The sequence below is a fragment of the Xyrauchen texanus genome, chromosome 46 (assembly GCF_025860055.1).
Source record: "Xyrauchen texanus isolate HMW12.3.18 chromosome 46, RBS_HiC_50CHRs, whole genome shotgun sequence".
In the NCBI taxonomy this organism is placed as follows: Eukaryota; Metazoa; Chordata; class Actinopteri; order Cypriniformes; family Catostomidae; genus Xyrauchen; species Xyrauchen texanus.
Window position 1 is genome coordinate 12,381,892 of NC_068321.1, and position 27,449 is coordinate 12,409,340.

The window sequence follows — 27,449 nt, forward strand, 5'->3', positions numbered from 1 at the left end:
AAAATCAGGGTTCCAGCCTATGAACTTACGCTTATATGCACTCTAGCCACGCCCATTTTGGCGGGCTTTGATACAGTGATTGCGTCATTGGATACATTGATACAGTGATTGCGTCATTGGACGCAAGTTCACTCAAGTTGGTCTATAGGCTGCAGCAGTTGCCGCAGAGCAACCTATGAGCTCGCTAGCTAGCCCGCTCAAGGTATGCAGTTGCTGCACTGTGTTGACAATGGATACAAAATTAAGGATAATTTTTTGGCTTCAATATCTCAGAAAAGATGAATCTTTCCCGTAGCGTAAGCTAGCTTACGCAATACGAGAGAACCTCTTGTAGGAGAACCATTTGCACTAGAAAAGAAACACATTTTTTATTTTTGCATTTTTATAAGGTGCTACTGGTTACAAATCAAAGTCACGCTTTGGTCTCAGGAGGTTAAATTTCAGTCTGTTATAAGTTATTATATAGCTTTAAAAGACTTGGAATATAGTGCATGAGTCATATGGACTCTTTTATGATACATTCATGGTGATTTTGAACCCTTTTTGATGCTTTAAATGTCTAGTCCATTCATTGCAATTGCATTGAAAAGAGTGACCAGCTACATTCTTCAAAAATTGTGTTTAATGCTAGAAAGTCATAGGGCTTTGGAGTGGCAATGTAAATGTTTACAGAATTTTCAATTTTGGGTGAATTATTCATTTCAAGTAGAAAAGGCACAGAGAGAAATACAATCTGGACTTTTCAGTTTCGTTCAAGAATGCAGTTGTGTGACTGGAGGCGGATGCCTTTAAATTGGTTTGCTAATTTAGACGAGGGAGGTAAACAGAGCTTTGGGGAAGATCAGAGCGTGACCGCCACATGCTTTTCTCCAGGCTGGTGACGTCGTTCATTAGGGTGCTCCTAAGGCTTGTTGTCATAGAAATTGCTGCCAAACTAACCAAAATAGAGCAGCGAAAGATAAGCGAACAACTCTAACACAGCAACTGAAAAGAATCTGGTGTGCATACTTGTGTGACTCTGGGGAGGTGTTAGGGTATGTTCTCCTCAAAGAAAGCCACAATGAAGCAATTTTAATGCTTTAACCTGCACAAACCTGCTGTGCTGTTCCACTGTTATTTATCAGCTGGATATCCATGCCGCTGTCCATGTTTGACTGTTTTTTTTTTTTTTTATTATTATTTAGCTAGTATTGGCATCATTGTGCTGAGAAATGGCTGACATGGTCATTATGGCTGTCAAAACCAGTGATTCATGATGGAATTATCAGCCCAGCTGGGGACATTTCAAACTTTCAAACTGTCAATCATAAGTGAATTTAAAACAAAATGTGTCAATACTCGGACATGAGTTTGAATATATCTTCAGTTTCACAGTTAAAAATACACTTGAAACAATTGAAAGTAAAATCACAAGCAGAATAATCAGAAAGGTTTTAGTTGTGTGCGTCATTTCTTCTCTCTATCATTTCCCATCTCTTCCTACATTGTATGTCAATAAAAAGGATAAAATATTTTTTATAAAAAAATGTAATTACATCAAAGTTAAATATTATATATTTATTTAAAAAGTAAACAATATATTTATTATATATTGTAAATTGATTCTCTCATCATTTACTCACCCTTATTCCATCCCAGATGTGTATTACTTTTTTCTGCTCAACACAAACACAGATTTTTAAAAGAATATTTCAGCCCTGTAGGTCTTTACAAATCAAGTGAATAGGTACCAAAATGATAAAGCTCCAAAAAGCATGTAAAGGAAGCATAGAAGTAATCCATAAGACAATGGTTAAATCTATATCTTCATTAGCGAAATGACAGGTTTTGGTAAGAAACCCACATTTTACTTTAAATTCTCCTCCCTGACCAGTAGGTGCTGGCAATATACACGAAGAATGCGAATCGCCAAAAGCAAAAGAAGACTATGGAAGCGAAAGTTGATATTGATGGGGAAAGAAAAGGACTTAAATATTGATCTGTTTTTCACACACGTATCTTATTTTGGAAATATATGGGCTCGGGAAGACTTTTATTGGAAGGATTAAGTTATTTTATAAACACCCGGTAGCGACTGTACAAACAAATGGATTATTTTCAGATTATTTTACTCTGAATACAGGCACCCGGCAGGGCTGCACTCATTATTGTTCTGTCTTGCCCTGGAACATTAGCAGCTGTGATAAGAAAGGAAGATTATTTTCCTGGGGTGATGGCAGGTGGTATGGCGCATAAGCTTTTGCTTTACGCAGATGATATCTTATTATTCGTCTCCGACCCCACTAGATCTATGCCTTGCCTCCACAGAATTATTAATTAATTTTCTAAATTCTCAGGATACAGAGGCAATTGGTCTAAATCCAAAGCTTTGTCTCTGACAGCGTAATGCCCAGTAACGGCTTTTCAGGCGGGTGCCTTCCAGTGGCCCAAACAGGGTATTAAGTATTTGGGCATTTTATTCCCAGTAAAGTTAGTAAATTTTTACCCCTTAATAAAAAGGTTTTCGAGTAATGTGGGCAGGTGGGCTTCATCACATTTATCTATGATTGGGAAGATTAATGTTACTAAAATGAATTGTATTCAAGAATTCAACTACCTGCTACAACCAGGGTACTATGCGTGGCATTGAAAAGCATTAAATGTTATTCCTACAAGCATTACAATTTTTAGATAGCTTTGAAAATATAATATAACCAATTTATTTTGAATATAGCTTTCATAATTAATAACTTTGATATGCTTTCGCAAATTATGTTCAATGGTGTGATAAACACGCAGAACCAGTTTGGTAATTGCCTCCGGCGGTGCAAAACTGCCGTAACGCTTGATGTTTGGACAGCGGTAGGCTTGGACCTGGAGGATTTCGAACAGAGAAAGTTAATTTCGTGAAGTCGCAAAGCAATGGGGAAGTGCAAATTCCAGAAAACGTGTCTGGAAGACAAAGAATTTAGAACATGGTTGCAGCCCGTTGGTGGTCAACATGGAGAATGATTTTGTAGGATTTTGTTTTAAGCTAGGTACAATGGGTGTCAATTACATTAAATCTCACATGCAGTCCGATGGCCACAAATCGGCTGTTTAAGGCAGACAGCAATTAACTATGTCTAGTTACTTTGCCGTGACCGACAAAGTAAACTGTTCAGCAACTACTACTACTACTACTACTACTACTGCCACCACAAACACCACAACTGCTGGTGACCACCGCTTCCAGCGGAGCCAGTACCGAAGGAAAATCGATCGACCTTCGAGCAGCATTTGTTTTGAATGCAACGCTGCAGACGGAGGTGCTATGGTGTCTGAACACTGCCGTGCAGCACCACTCATACGCATCCAATAAAGGTGTTTCTGAGTTGTTCCAGGCAATGTTTCCTTATTCACAAATAGCCAAATCTTTCACCTGTGGAAAGGACAAAACTATCTACATTTTAAAATTTAGACTTGCCCCATACTTCAAATTAAACTGATTTCTGCAATTAACTATGCAGGACCATTTGCATTGATGTTTGGTGAGAGTTTCAAACAGTCAAACAAAATGTAAACAACTAGATGTCCATGTTCGATTTGGGAGGCTGGTTGTGTCCAGTCCCATTATTTTGGATCACAGTTCATGGGACATTCAAAGACTGAGGATCTGCTGCACCATTTCAAAGTAAGTATAGTTTTATATTTTTGTTAATGGATTTGTATTTGGATGAATTAATGAAGATTTTTTTTATATAGAATATTACAGTGCTCTTTGAATTGATTGGTGCATATAGTATTCCGTGTTTTTATTGCAATTTTTTAATATAATCAAGATTCAAGATGTCTTAGTCATTCCTCAGTGAATCTAATTGCTTTTAGATGGTGCTTTAAAAAGCTATTTTTTACATTATAAGAGAAAATTTGCAATAACCAAACATGTCAGTAACATCTTTTCAGTTTTTCTTTTTGAGGTCAAATCATTTATGTATTTCTATTCTTAGGAATGCGCCAATGAGACCTGAAGCATCACCTTTCCGTTAGAATGAACAGTGAAGTAGAGACTTGAGACTAGTCTATGACCAATGTGAACTACTGGCTTTTGCAGCCTCAACCAGGACCAGATTCAGGATCTACCTTGATAGTCTTAAGAGAAAAGATTTGGATGATGAGATGGAAGAACTGAAAAAGAAAAGGGAGATGTTGACAGAGGTGTGCGCCAGTCTTCAGAAGGATGCTGATCAATTAGCTGAGCTGGCCAAAAACAAATCTAACACACTCATGGCTCAAATGATTACAAAATCTAGTACTCTGAGGAGATACAAGGACAAATGTAATGAACTGAAAAATTTTGTGTCAGAGTTGGAATTAAAAGTGAGCGAACTAAGGCATATGGATTAATTATCTTATTAACACAAAGTTAAAACTGTGTCATTTCTATAGCACATGATTTTTGCATACATTATGTTCCAGCCTTTAAAAGTTCAGAGTTTCAGAGTTTTTCCTTCACTGTCCAGACTGCTAGAATTTAGGGTTGTAGTTGAAGAAGGTCACGTGTATTCGATACATTTCCAACCAATCACTTAAATGAATGGCTTTTTTCCAGTCATGGCATGATTTTTCAGTATGCCTAGCATTCAGCATCTAGTTGATTGGTACTTTGTTAAATTTGAAATATCTGCAAATACATTTTGACATTTTAAGCTGTCTCCTGATTAATTTCTAATTCAATTCATAGTGATAGTTTATTTATATGATCTAGGGCTGTCGATTTAATGCGTTAATTCAGTGCGATTCATTTGACAAAAAATAACACGTTAAAAAAATTAACGCAATTTATCGCAATGCCCCTGGACCATAATAAGGAAGATTCCTGAGAAATGCAAGCTTGTAGTACCACCTGTTTACTCCAGAAGGCAGTAAGTGAAATTTCAGCTGTATGAGCAACGCACAGTTTATACAGTGAAGAAAACACTTCAGTAGGCAGAACAACACAAACATGCGTTACGTTCATGCGTTCAAAACACTTGGAGTGCAAATGCAAACTAAGGGATCTCAAGATGTGTTCAAAGATTGAGCATTAAACTACAGTGAGGAAAATAAGTATTTGAACACCCTGCTCTTTTGCAAGTTCTCCCACTTGGAAAACATGGAGGGGTCTGAAATTGTCATCGTAGGTGCATGTCCACTGTGAGAGACATAATCTAAAAAAAAAAATCCAGAAATCACAACGTATGATTTTTTAACTATTTATTTGTATGATACAGCTGCAAATAAGTATTTGAACACCTGAGAAAATCAATGTTAATATTTGGTACAGTAGCCTTTGTTTGCAATTACAGAGGTCAAACGTTTCCTGTAGTTTTTCACCAGGTTTGCACACACTGCAGGAGGGATTTTGGCCCACTCCTCCACACAGATCTTCTCTAGATCAGTCAGGTTTCTGGGCTGTCGCTGACAAACACGGAGTTTGAGCTCCCTCCAAAGATTCTCTATTGGGTTTAGGTCTGGAGACTGGCTAGGCCACGCCAGAACCTTGATATGCTTCTTACAGAGCCACTCCTTGGTTATCCTGGCTGTGTGCTTCGGGTCATTGTCATGTTGGAAGACCCAGCCTCGACCCATCTTCAATGCTCTAACTGAGGGAAGGAGGTTGTTCCCCAAATCTCGCAATACATGGCCTCGGTCATCCTCTCCTTAATACAGTGCAGTCGCCCTGTCCCATGTGCAGAAAAACACCCCCAAAGCATGATGCTACCACCCCCATGCTTCACAGTAGGGATGGTGTTCTTGGGATGGTACTCATCATTCTTCTTCCTTCAAACACGGTTAGTGGAATTATGACCAAAAAGTTCTATTTTGGTCTCATCTGACCACATGACTTTCTCCCATGACTCCTCTGGATCATCCAAATGGTCATTGGCAAACTTAAGACGGGCCTTGACATGTGCTGGTTTAAGCAGGGGAACCTTCCGTGCCATGCATGATTTCAAACCATGACGCCTTAGTGTATTACCAACAGTAACCTTGGAAACGGTGGTCCCAGCTCTTTTCAGATCATTGACCAGCTCCTCCCGTGTAGTTCTGGGCTGATTTCTCACCTTTCTTAGGATCATTGAGACCCCACGAGGTGAGATCTTGCATGGAGCCCCAGTCCGAGGGAGATTGACAGTCATGTTTAGCTTCTTCCATTTTCTAATGATTGCTCCAACAGTGGACCTTTTTTCACCAAGCTGCTTGGCAATTTCCCGTAGCCCTTTCCAGCCTTGTGGAGGTGTACAATTTTGTCTCTAGTGTCTTTGGACAGCTCTTTGGTCTTGGCCATGTTAGTAGTTGGATTCTTACTGATTGTATGGGGTGGACAGGTGTCTTTATGCAGCTAACGACCTCAAACAGGTGCATCTAATTTAGGATAATAAATGGCGTGGAGGTGGACATTTTAAAGGCAGACTAACAGGTCTTTGAGGGTCAGAATTCTAGCTGATAGACAGGTGTTCAAATACTTATTTGCAGCTGTATCATACAAATAAATAGTTAAAAAATCATACATTGTGATTTCTGGATTTTTTTTTTTAGATTATGTCTCTCACAGTGGACATGCACCTACGATGACAATTTCAGACCCCTCCATGATTTCCAAGTGGGAGAACTTGCAAAATAGCAGGGTGTTCAAATACTTATTTTCCTCACTGTATATTTAACTTGACACTGTGACCTAAACATTTTATGTTTATGATGCAACGCACCCGAGACTCTACACAAGCATGTCTGACGCAGATGTAAATTGATGGGTCCTTAAACAAGCCCTCATAATAAATCTCCAACTGATTGACAAATTCACTTGTGAAATGGATTGCTGTGAACTGTGTGCCAATGATTGTCTTATGATCAACAATACGGTAGTAAACAATACATTATATTCTAATGCCACTTTTTGTATTGTCTTATCAATGATGAACTCTTCTGCTATAAGAATGTAATACATTTGAGTCATCTGAATATTTAAAAATAATTATATTTTGATATAAATATGTATAATTTTTATATATTGAATTATTGTTATATGAGGGGCTTTCTCAGCAAATATTTGTATATGTGATTAAATGCAATTTAATTAATCGGGACACCATGTAATTAATTAGATTATAAAATTGTATCGATTGACAGCCTTAGGATTTTCTCAAATATCCAAGATTAGCATCATTGCATTTTTGTCAAATTGAACGGTTTCAATTCAGAATTTGGGACATGGGTATTTTAAAAGTGTGTGTGTGTGTGTGTGTGTGTGTGTGTGCGTGTGCGTGTGTGCGTGTTTTTGCGATTTACGAGGACAATTTTGTAAGTTACAAATTAGTAATTACAAGGGTATTATGCTATAAATGTGATTTATGAGGACATTTCTAGTGTCCCCATAATTAAAATCGCTTAAAAATCATACTAAACAATGTTTTATTGAAAATGTAAAAACGCAGAAGGTTTTCTGTGATGATTAGGTTTAGGGGTTGTGTTAGGTTTAGAGGATAGAATCTATAGTTTGTACAGTATAAAAGTCATTATGTCTATGGAAAGTCCTCATAATGATAGGTAGACCAACGTGTGTGTGTGTGTGTGTGTGTGTGTGTATTTATCCCTTTGTGGGGACCAAATGTCCCCATAAGGATAGTAAAACCTGAAATTTTTGACCTTGTGGGGCCTTTTTGTCGGTCCCCATGAGGAAAAACAGCTTATAAATCATACTAAATTATGTTTTTTGAAAATGTAAAAATGCAGAAAGTTTTCTGTGAGGGTTAGGTTTAGGGGTTGGGTTAGGTTTAGGGGATAGAATATAAAGTTTGTACAGTATAAAAACCATTATGTCTATGGAAAGTCCCCATAAAACATGGAAACACAACGTGTGTGTGTATATATTGTATATGTGGTTAGTCATGGGCCTTGTATGGCATTAAAAAAAAAATTATGCCTGCGGAAACCCTGACAAACTCTCCCTGTAGTTTGTTTTTCTTTTGAATGGAATCCATAAAAATGGTTAATAACAAAATGTAATTAAATTACCAGACCTTAGAGATGATTAGGATATTAAATGCTGCTTGCAGTCTACTCTGGGAATAACACAGTGTCCATTTCAGTGGAACTTTTTGTAATTCACAAAGTGCAATAAGTGAAGCTGAAGTAATATCTGATTGGCTGTAATAAAAGTCTACAGGTCTAACCTTATCTTAATTAAATGACAAATTGTTTGTAATGTGCACTCACTGTGTAAATAGCATGCTGAAACAAACACAGGAGTTATTAGACACTAATTAGTTATAAATAATCTATGAATTTAGCTGATTATTAGTTTTCGTCAAAGGCCTTAATTACCTGTCAGAAATGGAAACGTTAATTCTTAATCAGTGACCAGTTTCGTTTGGTTCCCATGGAATGATCGTATAATTGTCATACATTTACACATACATTGCATGGCATATATACCGCAATTTTCTATTCCTGTGGAAATATTCTTCAAACTTGACAGATATGAAGACCAATCATTTTTTAAACAAACATTTAATCTGTTTCCACTTTTCCAGATTACACTTTCTTGAACCGCGTGTACCCCTTTCCATTTGCGAGACGCAGCTGACTGCATCATTAAGACTTTACGCCGGTCCTCCCACATAAAACCGGACTAGCACTGGGCTGACACAGACCTTCATCTGGTCTGCTATCTCCCACACATTTCTTCAGTGAGATTTAGAGGTGGTTTGTGAATTTGCATTTGTTAATAGACTGAGTCGATAATGAACGCTGATGTGATGGGAGCAGTAAATTGACTCGGAGGCACGAGGCAACAAAGCATGGCAAACATACCGGCCTCATTACAAAGACAGTCCTCGCTGATGAAGCTCTGCTTCACTAAAACAATATCATTATAATACTAGATTTGTATTAGGAAAAAGTGAGTGGTGCTTGCCAGTGCAAAAGTGTGTGGTTGCTAATGTGTTTTGAATGATTTCTAGGTTTCTTTCTTGCGCAAATCAAAACGGCCCACAACTAAAAGGGTTTACACATAAGACATGTCTGGTGAATGACATGCAACATCCTTAAAAATCAAAACCAATGTTTTCTATGAATGTACGCACAAAGGTTCTGGTGACAGATGACTTTGGGAACTGTTAAAAAATTCTGCAACACCAAAGACCACCACTCAGTTTAAAATTAAGGCTACATCTACATTCATTCAGATACATTTTAAAATGACGTTTTCATTTCAAAACGCTCTCCGTCGACATTAATGTTTTCAAGCGTTTTCCAAAAGTTGCTCGTCCACACTGAAACATGTCACTAAGCATGCAGAAAATCCCCGCTGCATGTACGGTCTGAAAGGCAATTGTTCTCGTGTTCCGTTGCCAGACACCAATTCCGAGTAAACTTCCCGTCGCCTTTGAAGGAATGCAATGGGAAGGTTGTACAAAGTGACATTTCTTTTTTAGCAATGCTATCAAAGTGAGAATCGGGCACAACAATGCCGCTATAATACAGGCCGCCATCTTTATCGTTTTGGTTGAATAGATCACATGACTAAAAATGCGTCATCGTTTTCCAAAGCATCCGTTTTCACAGTCCACACTACAACGCTAAAACTGCGTTTTCAAATTTATCCACTTTGGAGTGCATTTTCAAAAAGTTCAAACACCGTCTCAGTGTGGACGGAAGGCCAATACAGAGAGAAAAAGATGCGTTTTCAAAAGAAAACTTAGTGTGGACAAAGCCTAAATTACAAAATCTTAATCAAGTGACATGTTGTTATTGACTTTCAGTTAGAAGATATATTTATTACTGAAAAATTGCCTATACGCAATGCAAGTTAAATTTGTGGTTTGACAGCTTGAATGAAGCCTAGGCTACACACTTTAATGTGTAGATAAATTGTATAATTAATGTAGCCCTTTCTAATCATTCAGTTTGCACAGTTGCACTGTTTTTTTTATTCTTCACATTCTGCAACTTGCAAACTCTTCTTCGTCACTTTGTTCATCCTTGAAGTGCAAAAAACTTTTATATGTCACTTTTGTCTGTACAGCGATTATTATACACTGTTTTAGACTGCCACCTCCATTCACCACACCAGTTTGTTGTGTGTGATGTGTCCTACCCACTGCACAACACGCCGGGACGGTTCTCGTCCAGTGTGCGACCGACTTAAATCTCTATGATATTCTGGTTCCTAGAGATAGCTTAGGTTTCTTATATTCGAATGATCATGTTTACAACATAAATGGCCCCACAATTTGTCATAATTACAGGGGAAAATCTTCCTGATTCAGTGATAAGGACTTGGAGCGCATTGGGAATTGGGCATTGCAAATTGGGGAGAAAAAAATAAATAAAATCATAACAATGTATAGCACACCCCTCTTCAAAAAGCTGCACAATTTTACATCTAATTCAGTCCCTCCAGGATTTTGTGAATGATTGCACATTCGTGCATTTTCTGTATTATATGTCGCTTTAAAGTTTTTCCAGAAAGACTGTCAGTCTGAGGTAATCTTATCACTTCTCTCCATGTTTGACTGTGTCAAACGCTATAAAACGAGTCACATCCAGCTGCGGAACCATATGTCAGAGCAGTTTCAAAACATCAGTACCAGGAAAGCAGATTCACTAGGACAGATGTTCATAGCAGGTGTTAACTAAGTTGTTTACTTGTTATCTGCATAGATGCATTGTCTTTAATGTTTTTTAAATTTGCATTGATTATGATTTTTTATTGAATCGAACATTACTCAGGGGATATTATATTTGTCATTTGTTTGGCAAAGTAGGGCTTTTGCCTTAGCAGCCGCCATGTGCAGAGTGCATGTAAGAACACAATTTATAACTTTCTGTGCAAACTAGTATGGTGGACTTGGTGCAGTAATAGTGCAGTGTGAAATAGTGCAGTGTGAAATCGGAGCGGAGTCCACCCAACTGCCGCCGCAGGGAAAAGAGCTTATCAAGTGGAAACAGTGCTAGGATGGGGGTGGTGTGTGTTTGTGTGTGTGAGAGAGATTTCCCACTCATATAGAGGAAACCCTGTCTTGTCAACATGCCAGCACTGTTGTGTGGGTGTGTTTGTGTATTTCTTTGCATTGTGTATGTTCGTGTGTGTGTGTGTGTGTGTGTGTGTGAACAATCACACTCTAAAAGAAAAGCTTCATTTGAGGGAATGCTAGACCCAATCAATAAACGGATAAAGATATTAAAAGTCTTTTATATTGTCACAGTATGGCAGTCCAAGTGCCACCATTCCTTCATGAGGCTCAAAAGAGGTTACATGACTAATCATGGTAGTTATTAAGCCCCTCTTGGCCATCTTTTCACTGCAGTCAGCTTTGATCTATCAAGATCTACCTGTGGGTAATTGGTTTAGTAAACCGTGTCAAATAGATAAGCTTTGTCTTCTGTTTCTGTGCAGCTGGACAATGTGGATGAGCAAGCGGCACAGATCCGCAGAGAGCTGGATGGGAGACTGCAACTGGCCGAGAAAATAGCCAGAGTAAGACGCTATCACCTGTCTGTGACTGTGATATAAGTGTTAGTGTTCATTTTTACAGTGTCTTACTGTGAGAATGGATCTCAGCCATAACACCTGCAGATTACTGCTAGACGAATTGGACTATGCAAGTATTTTGTTTTCTTTAAAACTGGTGATAAATTACCTAAAATACTCCTATCCCAGCTTAATGGAAACCAATTCTAAGTTGATGTTCTCAAAGTTGACCCCACAAGGAAGAAAAAATACATTTTTGAAAAGTATCTTTCACCATCAAATGTACAAAGGAATTATTATTGTACTTAAAATTGTTAACATTCATTCTGAGAATTCAATGTTTTACACTGCGTTCGATAGGAGAGAAAGTTCCCAAAGTTTATATCCAAAGACATGGAGATGATGTACGTGGAGGAGCTCAGGTCTTCAGTTAACCTTCTGATGGCTAACCTGGAGAGTCAGCCTGTGGCCAAAGACTTCAAGCCCAAAATCAAGCCTAAACTCACACCCATGAACAGTTTCCTGGACATCTGCGATGAGAACGACTTGCCTCTTTCCAAATCTGACGTAGTGCTCTCATTTACTCTGGAGGTAAAGATATTACTATATTAAGATGCCATCTATGCTTAATAATCAAGATCTAAGGCTGAAGTTTTCATTTTTCTTTTACATACTGTATATCGCATTACATAAATCACTGCTCATTTGGATGGTTGAGCAAATAGTCTAAAACAGCAACCACATTAATTTATTTGGAATAAAGCATACGTTTTCATATATGTCCTTCTGTTTATCTATATATAACCATTGATTTTGGATTGACTGGAAAACAATTATCCTTACGTGACATCACCTAATAAATGTCTGCATGAATCACAACACAAATTTGCTAAATGTCATCTGAAGCCTGATCATGTTGTTTTGGACCTGATGCTCAGATCGTAATCATAGAAGTGCAGGGGCTGAAATCAGTTGCTCCTAACCGGATTGTGTACTGCACAATGGAGGTGGAGGGAGGAGAGAAGCTGCAGACAGATCAGGCCGAGGCCTCCAGACCACAGTGAGTATAGAATACAAAAAGATAAAGAATAAAAGCTCTTAAAGCTTGAATATGTGTAATATATTATATAACAAATAATAGATATACCATGACACTTTGGAATGCTTGATTCTGATGCAAAGAAATGTGTTGACCGCATTACGGTTCCATATTGCTTGTCCAAATTACTTTACCTATTTCAAACAGCTTGGCATAGAAAAAGAACTGGAAAAAGACAAAGGCTTTGGCTAAATTAATTTGAATATTTACGGAAGTCTCTCGCTCTCTCTCTCTCTCTCTCTCTTTCTCTCTCTCTCTCTCTCTCTCTCTCTCTCTCTCTCTCTCTCTCTCTTTCTCTCTCCCCCCCCTCTCTACACAGACCTGAAAAACTTTACCACCTTGTGTGTGCATTCATTTTCAATAATTCAACAATTGGTCATCAATTATTCCTTAATTATATTTTTTAATGTTGGTGTCTGGTTTTTTAGCATAGGTTGGGGAAAGAGGGTTATTTGAAAACTTGAATGAACGTAAATGATAATGTCAAAAGCAAGGAAAAGCAATTCTGCTAACAGAATTAAAGATGGCTCACAGCTAACCTCATAAACATGGATTGCATGAATTGTTCCATTTATAAGTTAGTATGGAATGAAAACATGTGAAACCAAACAGTCTGAATGCAATAGAGTTAAGCTAGTATTGTGGTATGGGCTCCCCCTGGTGGTTGGTAGCTGGCTGATCAGTCATAAATGCTGATCAGCCAGCTAATTAAAAAAGAAAACTATAATCTTATTGTCAGCTCACCATGAATTGCTTTGACATTACAGACATATTGAATAGATTACGTGAATATTTATATATAGTATATACTATTTTATTAATATATTTATATTTATAAATGTATTTTATTCTATTTTATACTATTTAATCTAAATGTAGTTTATGTATATACATACATACATATTTAATTCATCCCTGTGACATTAAAGATGACATTAAAGATTTGAGCCAGCAGGTGACGACAAAAGACCATCTTGTTTGTGCTATGAGTGAGTTGAGCTGATGTTCACAATCTGTTTTGTCTCTCAGTGTGCAAATTTCTTTAAAGGCATCTGGAATTGTCTCTTACTCCATGATTGCTTGTATTACTATTACACTATAGCTGAGAAATAGAGTTAAACTAACAGCTTCAGCATCACTGCCATGGCCTACTTGATCCAAGTTTCAGTGTTAGGAGATGTAGTAAATTTTTAACATGGTGGAGGAGAGAACGCTTTTTGTGTCAGTGTCAAAATAAGAGTTCCCCAAGAAATATAAAAAAATTAATGTTTTCTTTCCGACAACAAAACACTACAACGTGAGTGAAATACTTGTAGAATAATTCAGATATCACGTTAGGCAGCATCACTACAGCTGAGGAATTTAATAGACACAAGGAAAAACATGCTCACTTCTCTCTCTCTCTCTCTCTCTCTCTCTCTAATACACACACACGTCCTTGTTTCTTTGATAACTTGTTAGAAACAGCCCAAGCTGTCGTTGCTAGTTCAACAGTGTAGTTTTCAAATTAGTAATGGGTGCTTGGGCACATCTTATGAACTAGCAACGGCAGATCCCGAATCCATGGCTTAACAAACTAATATTGAATCTATATATCGATACTATATTGCAGTGTGCCAGTCCCACAATCCTTTTACGGACAGAAGGTTACTGCTCCTAGTTTTTCGAAAAGTACTTCTATGTAATACTGAACTACAGATTTGTTTTGAATGTCTCAGACTTGCTTTTTATCTTCAAAACTTGAGCATGAAATCTCTCTTATCTCATCAGTTCCCCATTAGCATTCTGACTTGTTTTTGCACAGCGGACACATTGAAAATATGCCAGCCTAGCAGCTCTGAAGTGCAAATGAGTCTCTGTCACACTTTTGAATTGAGACCGCCACTCTTTATGTAAGAGACCGTGACTGGTTGCCTGAATATGGACTGATCATCGTTAGGCTTTATTTAAAGCTTATTAAGATTTGATAAGTGTTGCGTAATGTTGTGACCCTAAAATAATCTCTGGGTCCTTTCCAGTCCATATCATATCTGCACAAATGATGCATTTGACCTGGATTGAGCAGCATGTCCAAACCACAATACTGATTGGGTAAACAGTGAACGCTGAGACTCAGTCTGTGCAGTAACTGGTTCGCATAGTCTGGAATAGCTTTTGGTTTTTTTCGCTGTAATGTTGAATAGGAGGAACTGGATTGAATGGGTTTCATTACATTGTTTTCTTAGGAGCATAGACAATAATTGCAATCAATACGTCTAATTTTGGGATTTCTAATTGTTGTTTTTTGTGTACTGGGCTGAACATTAGTTGTCTAACCATCGCTATGATGGATTCACTAGCATACATTAGAATGATTCAATCGAGAGTCTTTTGACTGATTCGCTTAAAGAACTAGCTCATCAGAGTCATTTGTTCGTGAACCGTACTACAGTGATCATGCTGTATGTTTGCCAGCAAAGAAAGCTGTGCTGTTTATTTTTTGGTTCCCAGTCCTTTTCACTTGTAACATGCAATTCAGACTCCAAGCTTACAAGTTGCGTAAAATATATATATATTTTTTATTTTAGCAGTGGTGCTGCAGATTCAGTAGCGTCTCTAGTGAGTAGCATTGCAGAAAACACCAGGTCGTCAACATGTCTGTCGATGTCAAAGTGAGATGTATTGTGATTATGCATTTGTAGAAACGGCTACCTAATAGCAAGCCTTACAAGTTGGTAAATCGTTTTCAGACCATTTTAGTGCAGTTTGATTGCTTAACTGCCCTGGACTGATTACCTCTGTGACCAGGTAAGTGCATGAACATATTGAAGAGCATTTCAGATTCTTCAGAATCACTTTTGCCTCCTGGAGCTTGAGTATAGGAATGACATGACAAGGAGGCAGAATTCATAAAGTCTAGACAAGCTTGCTTGCTTTTGGTGAAAGGTGAGTGGCCTTTAAGAATGTTGAGCTCTTAGTAGATACTGTAGATGAATCAGGACAATCATTTACCCAGCCATTTAGCAATATATGCAGAACAGATGCAAGGAATGTTGAGTCGGGAAGTAATGGCCCATCTACGGTGAATTATTAGAATGCAAGCAGCATGAGTTGAAAACCTCTCCTAACTTTGAGTGTAATAATTGCAATGAGTGTAAAAATATCCATCCGAATGTTTACATAGATCAAGAATGATAAAATATAACCGGTGCGGTATAAGAATGTTTATACTGTATATTGACTTCTAAAGCCAACATTTGTAATGTGTATTCAATGATTTACTTAAATGCAAAGATAATGGACTATCTGGGGTCTTCCCTTAGCAAGTATTGATATGTGATTTAATTGTAGTTAATTCAGTTAATTATTTGACATCATGTAATTTGATTTACTTTTTTAATTAATTTTTTTAAACTTTTGTATGTTTAGTACTTTTCAAAAAATCAGTTATATTTCACCACTTATTTTCCCCTATTGTGCACAAAATTTAAATTTCAGTGTGTTTATTATGCTGTCACATGCTGGAGTCATGTGGTTAAATCAGATTATCTCACATTAATTAGCAACCTTTATTTCTTCAATGGGTCAGTCATACCATGAATTACAACATTGTTCTTGGTCTTTTGAAATAACAGTTTAATGAATGTTGCGAACATGCTGTACTTAAAGTTTTAATACTGAAAAAAACCTCCTTGTTTTAAAAAAAAAATACATCTTTTGAAATTAGGAATTAAGATTAAGAAGTACTGTTTTAAGAAATAATTAAGAAATACTGTTTGTGTGGTAAATTTGAGCACAGATTGTATTTTAAACATGTTACAATGTAATGCAGGATTTTAACCTGGTTTTGAAGTATGTGGAAGTGGCAACTGTATTGGACCCGACAGCAAACCAGCAACCCATATGTAAACATGTTTATTTTACATCCAAAGAGGTTAGCCAATCATAATAGTTTACATAAACGCCTTAAGGTAAATTAGCTACAAATTAAATTATTTATTAACTTTGAATGCTGTTCTTTTAAAAAGATACAGTAGTTTCTCTCCCAGAACTGTAGTTCTAAAATCCACTTCACAACAGCTTTCCAGAGACCTAACAGAGCTTTTAAAATAATTATTATTTTCAAAATAATGTCAATGTGTTACTGTCACAACGAGCACAGGTTTTTAATGATTTTTTGTTAGGTGCTGATGCTAACTGTTGTTTGGATGCCTTGGCAACAGTTCACAGAGAGCCTCTTGGTAGAGCGAGGTCAGCTTGAGACCAATAACACCAACACCCACAGATGGAGCTCCCCAAGGCTGTTTTGGGCTCTAACAATGTCAGTCAGATTGAAGAAGACAGGATTTCTCGTCTGTCTGTGTCTCTGGCACCAGCTGTATCCAACATTCTGTCTATGAAAAGAAACTATAACAAACTGTGGGTGCTGGACACCCAGTCAGGAATCACACAGAAGCCCAGACTAGGGATGTGCAAAAGTACTTATTTGTTTTAAATTGACTAGCCAGTTGGTTGCCCCAAGTAAACCCTGCAAAATTAGGATGGTTTCATGTATTCCTGACTCCAATTGCACTATATATATATATATATATATATATATATATATATATATATACACATATATATACACATATATATATATATATACACTGGCGGCCAAAAGTTTGGAATAGTGTTTGGTTCGAGTCCACCTTAGTCAAGTTCGAGTCTTTAAACTATCGAGTCCAAAAGGGGCCTGAGTCCCTAACAAGCTGAGTCAAAGTACGAATTAATCTGTTCATGAATCTGAATTCAAATTGTAACCGTAAACTCAACATCATTATATTAATCTTATTTTAACTTTCACAACTTTGATAAAATTGTCAATATAAATGTAACAAACACCTCTATATTTTATTACTTTCCTGCAGAACAAACTTCAAAGTGGTTTCAGAATGAACGCATATGCTTAAGGTGTATGAAGACAAAACTGTCCTTCAACACACTTATTATATTCTGTTGACATTTCAGTTATTTGTTGCTTTTCCCCTCCAGTCAAACAAAGACTAAAGATAGTGAAAGCTTTGTTAGTCATTAAAACCAGAGTTATTATCATTTTGAATTTTAATATAGTTTTTATTTCTACTTCATCATCAATTTGTCCTTTTCAATTTAGTTTAGTTTTATCTCAAATGATCCCTTTCTAAAGAAAAATATGTACTGAGTTTTCTTTTTTTGTCTCTATCTGTCGACTGATTTGGGAAAATAATGAGACAACACAGTAGTAATTAGCACACACTGAGAAGTTACACGACTGACAGGACGACATAGAGCGTGAGTGCTAAGCGCATGATGTCATTGCCATGGTAACCAAATCCATTTCAGCTGATTTGCTGAAGACTAGAATGAATGTATCATCAAATCAACATGTGACGCAACAATTTATTTTCTTCTCTGCAAACGATACCAGAGACAATAGCAAGAAGGACAATGTAGATTAATTTAAGACGAACAAATCAGTGACCCTACCTAAAACTTTGACGTCGTCTGGTCACCCAATATATAATTAAATTATAAACAAAACATTTTCCTGCCCAAAATAACTTAAACTATTTCATTGTGCATTTTATTGTGGAAAAAACTGTAAAAGAACATTTAAGCAGCACGTCAATGATTTTAAAATAGAAAATCAATAATAATAATAATAATTTGTTTATCTTTTTAGAGTTGTAGTCTGCTTTAGTAATAACACTTTTTTTTTCCCTGACTATTTAAAAAGTTAGTTAATTCATCAAGGACCAGTTTAAGTTGACAACACCGTGTGGACCACAAGAGACTACAGATGCCAACATGTGTGGAAACGTTATGCCTAAAAAGACGTAATGGCCCAATTTTTTTCAGAATTGTTATTTTTATATGTTATTTGTTATAGTAAACTATGAGAGACATGCTGTGGGTGACTTGACTTAATGAAGTTCTTAACCAAGACAAACCGTGATGCGAGCACCGTCTTTGCTGCACAAATTTTACCAGTTGTCATGTCCTGTGCTGAGTGAAAATGCCTTGTAGTTTCTAGTACATTGGATACAAACCTTTTACAAAATGTATCTTTTATGTTCGTTGTGACAGCCACCTCCGTAATCTATGTTATACAGCAGTCTCCGTAGTAACATTCAAGCCTATTGGTTGATTAAGTGTGCCACTCTGCAGGTGTGTTTGCTCAACACGACATCAGGGGGTGCCACATCTGCTTGCAGACAGTGTCCATTTATTTCTGTTTCATTATTTAAATGTATTTATTTTGTTCATTGCATCATAAATCAAATACCATGGACTTGGGTGGAGTCAGAAAAAAATACAGTCCCAAAGGCTCGAGTCGGAGTAAAAATTTAAATGGGACTTGTGACTCTGACTACGAACTTGAGTACCCCAACTGTAGTTTGGAATAATGTGCAGATGTTGTTGTTTCGGAAGGAAATTGGCACTTTAATTTACCAAAGTGGCATTCAATTGATCAAAAAGTATAGCCAGGACATTACTGATGTACAAAAACAACAAAAGAAAAGTCATTTTTAATCAAATCTAGACAGGCCTCATTTCCAGCAGCCATCACTCCAACACCTTATCCTTGAGTAATCATGATAAATTGCTCATTTAGTACTAGAAAATCACTTGCCATTATATCAAACACAGGTGAAAACTATTTGATTCGTTAAATGAAGCTTAATATGGTGTTTGTTTTTAAGTTGCCACAGTATACAATAGACTGACATGTCTTAATGACATTATTAACTCAAAAATGGCAAAAAAGAAACGGCTTTCTCTAGAAACTCATCAGCCAAAAACTAAAGGTTATACAATGCTTGAAATTGCCAAAAACTGAAGATTTCATACAAAGGTGTACACTACAGTCTTCAAAGACAAAGTACAACTGGCTCTAACAAGGACAGAAAGAGATGTGGAAGGCCAGATGTACAACTATACAAGAGGATAAGTACATCAGAGTCTCTAGTTTGAGAAATAGACACCTCACATGTCCTCAGCTGACAGCTTCATTTAATTCTACCCGCTCAACACCAGTTTCATGTACAACAGTAAAGAGAAGTCTCAGTAGTGCAGGCCTTATGGGAAGAATTACAAAGAAAAGCCACTTTTTAAACAAAAAGAAAATGTTACAAAGTGCAAAGAAACAGACTTTGGACAACAGATAATTGGAAAAGTGTTATGGATCTTAACACCATTGAGCTTTTGTGGGATCAGCTAGACTGTAAGGTGCGTGAGAACTGCCCAACAAGACAGCCACATCTATGGCAAGTGCTACAGGAAGTGTGGGTGAAATGTCACCTGAGTATCTGAACAAACTGACAGCTAGAATAACAAGGATTTGCAAAGCTGTCATTGCTGCATGTGGAGGATTTTTTGATGATAACACTTTGAAGTAGTTTAAAAAGTTCAGAATTTTTTTTTTTTTAAAATTGCAATAGTAATTTTTCACATTATTAATGTCCTGACTATACATTGTGATCAGTTGAATGGCACTTTGGTGAATTAAAGGACCAATTTCTTAACAAAAGAGCAAAAAAAAAAAAAATGTATATATATATATATATATATATATATATATATATATATATATATATATATATATTAAAATAACACGTTAAAAAAATTAACACAATTAATCGCAATGTAATATGGAAGATTCTTGAGAAATGCAAGCTTGTAGTACCACCTGTTTACTCCAGAGGGCATTGTGGTAACGCGCAGTTTATACAGTGAAGAAAACAACCATCCAGCAGACAGAGCAACACAGACATGCGTTACGTTTTTGCGTTCAAAACACTTGATGGAACGCAAATCCGAACTAGTAGATCTCAAGATGTGTTCTAAGAATGAAACTATATTTAACTTGACACAGTGACCTAAACATTGTATGTTTATGAAACAATGCACCCGAGACGCTACACAAGCATGTCTGACGCAGCTGTACATTGACGGGTTTTTAAAGTGATTCATTCGTTCCATCTACTAGTCTGCTTAATCATATACTTTGCATTTGATAATTATCATTATAAAAGGATCTCATGTCTTATAAACTCGACCAAGTGTACACACAGCTTTTTTGCATTACAGGCCTAGTTTTAGCACTTTTAAAATTGAGAAAACATGGTTTGCTTGCCATCGGACAATTACACTTTAGGGGTTTTATTTCTTTAGAAAATGGAACTTTAAATGTTCCATGCAGAAGAACTGGAATAAATGTGGGTGCAGACTCTTACATTCAATAAGTCAAAGAATCTCACCCATAGACACACACACTCACAAAATGATGTGCACTCTGTGACTGGGCCTTATATTTAGAGCCTAGTTGTTCTTTTGAAGTCAAGTCTTGCTTTTAGGCCTTGATTAGAGTAGAGTCTTGATTTTAAGCCTTGTTTGTAAGGTCTATTATAGTTTGCATATTTGAGCCTTCACTGACTGTAGAGTCAAGTCTAGCTTGTGAAGTCGAGCCTAGCTTGTATAGCTTTGAATTTAAGCCTTGCTGGTAGAGTGGAGTCTTTTCATTGTACAGTCGGGCCTTGCCGACAGAGTTGGCCTTGCTTGTAGAGTCAGGTGAGTCGGGCCTTGCTTGCTAAATCAAGACTACATTTGGATTATAGACTACAGAAATATATATGTTTGATTTTAGATTATTTCAGTATAGCAAACTACAACATAATATCCTTGTCATAGATACATTGTCAACTAAATTGGAATTTTTCTTTTTGGTCGTTGTATTTTTGAGCTCAATACTTAATTATTTTTATAACCACTGGATTGAGAACATCACAAAATAGATTTTACAAATGCGGGATATCTGTAAATCCTCTATTTTGCCACATGTTTATTTGACCAAACAAGAGCAATAATATTCGGCAGAGACTCATTTAGTTGCAAATCTGGTGAAGAGAAGAATACAAATATATGTCCTTTTTTGTGGCTGCTGATTTTTTTTCTTCTAACACAGGTGGGGCACACAAGGAGACTTCACCACAACACACCCCTTGCCTGCGGTCAAAGTCAAACTCTTCACTGAAAGCACGGGAGTCCTGGCTCTGGAGGACAAAGAGCTGGGCAGGGTGAGAAATCCAAGGTTTACGTAAAGCTGCCTTTGTGCTTGAACTCCCACGATATGCTTAATTGTTGGCTGATGTTGGGGGACAGATGTTGTTCTGCAGACGTTGTGTGAACTTTTATCTGTGTGAACATGTGTATGTGTGCGTGTGTTTGGAAGTGAGCTGCAGGCGAGGAAATCTCTAGTCATTAGGACTCATGCTCCCAGAGTAACAGATGGAGACTCCCCATTAGAGACTCTCACCAAACAGACTGCTCCTCCTCCATCGATTACCTGTCTTTAACTGTCTTCTCTCTCTCTTATTCACTCCTTCTCTGTCTCTGATTGTTATCTAATGCTAACAAGACAAGCTCGTAGCCCTGCACACATTTGAAGGCTCACGGTGTCTTATGTAGTTATTTTACAGAACTAATTGTAGACTAGGTGCTTCACTTGCACCATCATTCTTCTCCCCAACTGTAGTTACCATCCAGAAATTTGTTCTTACACAAACTGGCTCACAATGGGAGTAACGGCAGTGTTCATTCTTGACAATGTCAACAAACAACATGGAGGAAGGGTTTGTGAATTTCTTCTTTTTTTTGCACAGATGTGGGGAAAAAAGAGACAAAAAGTATGGATGAGATTGGATGATTGGCTTGATCATTGCTCCTCTCTTGCTAATTGGGACTGTGCACACCTGACAACTGTATGGCCATATTTCTGTTTGAAATAATTATGTAAAATTATTGAAAATCAGCCCTCCTTTCTTGTTTAATCAATGCGACAGTACATCTCTCTCCTCTCCAACTCTTCACTCTCAAATTACATGCATACATAAATGACTTAATATGTGATTGCATAGACATATTTAAGAGACAAAGCACTAAAGAAATCTGCAAACAGACATAATCCTGAGAGCAGTATGGTCGAAAATACAGGTGAATAAATATAATTGAGAATCAAAAAGAAAGAATTAATTTTGAGACTTGTTACGCCAACAGAGAAGGTTTTGCTGATCCTGAGAGTTCACCACTGCTAGAACTATGCACACTAGAACAATATCGGTGACTGACAAGTGCTGCGAGTTGGTTACGATCTTTTTGTTGCAAACTAGTTTAAAAACTTGGCTTGAGGCTGAAAAACTTTAGTCTTGTCTGTGCTTGGCTAAACCCTCTCTTTCTCTTTTGTATATCATCTCCCATCACCCCCCTTCACACCCATTTCTCCAGATGCTCATCCAGGTGTATCGGTCCTAATCATGTTTTTTCCCTTTTTTCTTGTCTTTTCTCTCATTCTCACCAGGTGGTTCTTCATCCCACCACAAATGGACCCAAAACAGCAGAATTGCACAAGATGGTGGTTCCTAAGAACAGCCAAGATGTAGATCTGAAAATTAAACTGGCTGTCCGCATGGACAAGCCTCCCAACATGAAGCACAGTGGGTAAGTCTCTAATGATGCCTATTCCATATACTGTATCTCTGTGATTTTGAAGGATCGATATGTGCTTTAAAAGTGTTTCTCATTTAATATTACATTAAAAATTTACAAAATGCTACTATTCAGCCAGTGCATACAAATCTGTGTATTTATGTCACATCCAAAAACAAATAAGGTCTGTCGGCAGTTATACTGCTTACTTGATCAGACAACATATTTAGGTCTTCTTACTTTTATTGATACTTGGTGTAACTAGTTAGACACCTTCTGATCAAGGGCATTATGATGCAACAACTTGTGATGCCCCCACCCTGTCTGACTGCACAATGATCAAGGGGGACGCTGCCCCTCGGACTGATTGCGTTTGTATCAACAGATGTTTTAGGATGTTTTCTCTGTGTTTTCTTGTTCAGAAATATTGAGACACAGCAAGCCTCTGGTCCTTCTTGTTTCCTGTTGTTAGCTCCTTTCTGGATTTTTTATTATTATTAAAATGAGAGTGAGTGAAAAATATTTAAACCCATTTCACTAGCGGCAAGTTTAGAGGAATGAGGAACATTTGGAAAAGCATGCTTACAGTGCCATCAAGTGTCTGATGATGATATTTGTCATGTAAAACTTAGTATGCAATTCCATTCTTTTCATGGTCTACCAGAACTTCCTAGAGTCTCTTACTACATCTTACTCTCCAATTGATCCATAATCTCCCAGGAATGTATCCTCTCTATCAGTTTTTCTGTCAGTCTGAAACTAATTTCCAGATGAACCCAAAATGTTGGTGCTGTTTTTGTTTGTTTTTTTTCTCATTCTTGTCTTCACAAATCCTACGGATCCTTCTGTCTCATCTTTTACAAGAGATGTCAGTAAATACCATAGTTTCCAAAAGCGAGTAGCACCAGTGAAGATGTGTGGGACCAGCTGCTTGTGCCTCTGCCTCAGCGGGACAGGGTCAAGGGTTATATCAGTGACATCAGCCTGCTAATTACATAGAGGCCCTACATGATTCCTCTATAGAGCGGCTCCCTGAGAGCACTGTTGTAATTGCCTCTTCAGCCTGGAATTACCCACTGCTGTCCCCATAAGAAGTTCTTAAAGAGACCTAGGCATTCACAAAAACACACTTATGTGAACAGACAGACACTATCAAAATCAAAATTCTCACACGTAACAGATTATGTATGTTTATGCAGATATTGAAAAGCACCAAAACAACATTTATACAATAAATCATTACATTCTTACAATAATAACTCTAAACATTGACATGGATGTTGGGCTGGATGTATTTTTTTCCCCAGTAATCAATTTATAGGATTATTTCAGCCAGAGACTATTTAGCAGAGAAAGGCCACTTTTACTAAAATTAATGGGAAAAATTGGAATGCCCAATGGTGAACGGATGTACAAAGTAAGTTCCGCCTTACAGGTAGAGGAGCCAATCTCCTTTTAGACACAGACATCGCCTGTCAATTAACTCGAAAAATGTGCATGCACATTAGCTGTACAAGCAGGGAAAATTTAGGTTTTTTTTTTGCGTAATCTAAGGTAAAGAAGAACAATTTATGATACCAGTGTTGTCAGATTTTACTGCTGATTTGAAATATGTTCTTTGATTGTAATCTTGACCAAATGTTTTGGAGATTTTGGTCTTTCCCCATTCAAGTATATTGGAGCTGCAATTGTATGCCACTTGTTTTCAGACAAATAGCTGCAAATAGAGATTTTTCCAATTATGGCCACCAGTGGACTGACTTGCTAGAAAGACTTTGGTTCAGCTTTAAATGAAAACTCCTTTTAGGTTTATCTTTTACCCAGTGCTTTATTAAGTATCCATTTATCATACTTGAGTAAAAGTAAAATTACCTTCATGGAAATTGACTCAAGTAAATGTGGCTAACGAGAAAACAACTTAAGTAAAAGTATTAAAGTAACTGATATTACATTTACTTGAGTATCAAAAGTAAAGGAACAGTTCATAAACCATGGCAACTTATTTGATTGGTAGTGCTCATCATTTACTCACCCTCATGCCATCCGTTTGACTTTTATCTGCAGAACACAAAGATTTTTTGAAGAATATTTCAGCTCTATAGGTCAATTAAATACAAGTGAATGGTGGCCAGTCATTCAAGCTACAAAAAGCACATTAAGGGAGCATAAAGTTATACATACTACTACAGTGGTAAAATCCATGTCCTCTGAACCAGTTCAGTTGGTTTTGGGTGAGAACAAAAAAACAAAATTGTTACAAAATTGTAACACATTTTCACTGAATATCATGCCACTGCAATCTCTAGGCGCGATCGTGATTTCAAGCTTGATTTCACTTTCTAGTGCTTGATGCATGCGCAGAGCCTTAGATGGCGCTATAGGAGGTGTAATCCAGCTTGAAATCCTGATCACCATGGAGACTGCTAATGTCAAGATTTATAGTAAAAAAAAAGGAGTTCTATTTTGGGATGATCTCATCCCAAAACCAATTGGATCTGATCAGAAGACATTGGTTGAAACCACTGGAGTCTTTTGGATTACACTTTTGCTGCATTTATGTGCTTTTTTTGAGCTTCAAAGTGCTGGCCACCATTCACTTACATTGAATTGACCAGTATAACATCAATATTCTTATGAAAATAATTTTTTGTTTGTGTTCTGCAGAAACAAAATGAAAGTTGGATGGAATGAATTGAATGAGGGTAAGACAATTAAATTAACTATCCTTTTAATGACGCATTCAAGTCGAATCAGAATTATCATATTTATGGGATGAGTGTAAATGAACACCTCAGTCCATAAAAACTGGATCACTGAAGGAGTGAGTTGAGTCATATTAGTGACCAGAATAGAGACTTGTAAACATACTTTGTGATTGACTTTTATTAAGTCTCCTGGAAAGGCGGGAGACTGATCGCACATAACTACATTATTTAACAGCTTTCATAATGTTTAAGCCTAAACATATCAAATTAATTATAAAAAATAAATATATAAAAAAATATTTATTTTACTTGCATGATGAGCAGTGACTTTTCTTCTCCAGTGGAGATGAAATCTGGTGCGTGCTTCGCTTCGCTTGTGATTTATGATTCAGATTCAGACTGCTTTTTAAACTTGTAGTTAATTTCAAAGGAATCAAATTTAAAAGATTCGACTGTTTCCATTCTTTTAACGAATCACACATCACTGTCGCCAGTCTGCGTGCATTTTTACACGTAAATCTGCTATTTTTTGCTCTGTTCAGTCGCATTCTGAAGAAATTAATTGGAGTAAAAGTATCAGTTTTCTCTTCAAAATTTAGTGAAGTGAAAGTTAAAGTTCAGAGAAATATTTATACTAGAGTAGAACATTTTTAAAACTAAAGTACAGTAACAAAGTATTTGTACTTCATTACTATACACTCTCGTCATTCTTTATGATATTTTTTTCTTCTGTGAGACACAAAAGGCAAGATTTACTGTTGATAACTTGTTGATAAGCTTTCACAGGGCTTCAGAAGACTTGGAATATAGCACGTGTGTCGTATGGACTAATTTGATGGTGCTTTTTTTTTGTCCTTTTTGGAGTCTGACTGTATACATAAATCTTCACTTGATGGAAAAGAACATTGTTGACAATTTTCAAAGTACCTCCTTTGTGTTACACAGAAGAGAATCAATCAAAATGGTTGGAATGACATGAGGGTGCGTAAATGACTGAATTAAATTTGGCCACTCCTGGTATAAAAGTTAGGAACTAAATCCTGCAGATTCAAACCAAAGAAATTGCAGACTGTACTGTATGGGAAAGATATCATTATATAGGTTTCTTTTCCCTTTCTCCCAATTTGGAATGCCCAATTCCCACGACTTAGTAGGTCCTCATGGTGGCACGTTTACTTACCTCAATCCGGGTAGTGGAGGACATGTCTCAGTTGCTTCTGCTTCTGAGACCGTCAATCCATGCATCTTATCTCGTGGCTCACTGTGCATGAAACCGCAGAGACTCCCACCATGTGGAGACTCATGCCACTCTACACAATCCACGCACAACTTGCCACATGCCCCAATAAGAGTGAGAACCCCTAATCGTGACCATGAGGAGGTTACCCCCATGTGACTATCCTCCCTAGCAACCGTTCCAATTTTGTTGCTTAGGACACCTGGCAAGAGTCACTCAGCACACCCTGGATTCGAACTCGCGACTCCAGGGTTAGTAGTCAGATTATATACATTTCTAATGCAAAAATGCAATAGTTTTGATATCGATAGCTGATACACAGAAGTGCAAAAGATACAGTTGAAGACTGAGAAATAGTGCCAATTTCTTAATGGTTTCTGCACACCAATACAGGAGGAAGGTGAACTCTGGGGATGAGAACTACTGTATCAATATGGAAAAAGTTGG

The 27,449-nt window shown here is 37.1% G+C and overlaps 1 protein-coding gene across 3 annotated transcripts in view; it reads left to right on the plus strand.

Moving 5' to 3' along the window:
• Nucleotides 1–27,449, plus strand: part of cadps2 (Ca++-dependent secretion activator 2) — a 219,976-nt gene that overhangs the window by 99,735 nt on the left and 92,792 nt on the right. For all 3 annotated transcript variants that reach the window (XM_052119448.1, XM_052119449.1, XM_052119450.1), the window contains exons 4-8: nucleotides 11,402–11,482; nucleotides 11,837–12,067; nucleotides 12,415–12,536; nucleotides 21,541–21,652; nucleotides 22,933–23,072. In XM_052119448.1, coding sequence (XP_051975408.1) covers nucleotides 11,402–11,482; nucleotides 11,837–12,067; nucleotides 12,415–12,536; nucleotides 21,541–21,652; nucleotides 22,933–23,072 — 686 coding nt within the window. The remainder of the gene's footprint in view (nucleotides 1–11,401; nucleotides 11,483–11,836; nucleotides 12,068–12,414; nucleotides 12,537–21,540; nucleotides 21,653–22,932; nucleotides 23,073–27,449) is intronic.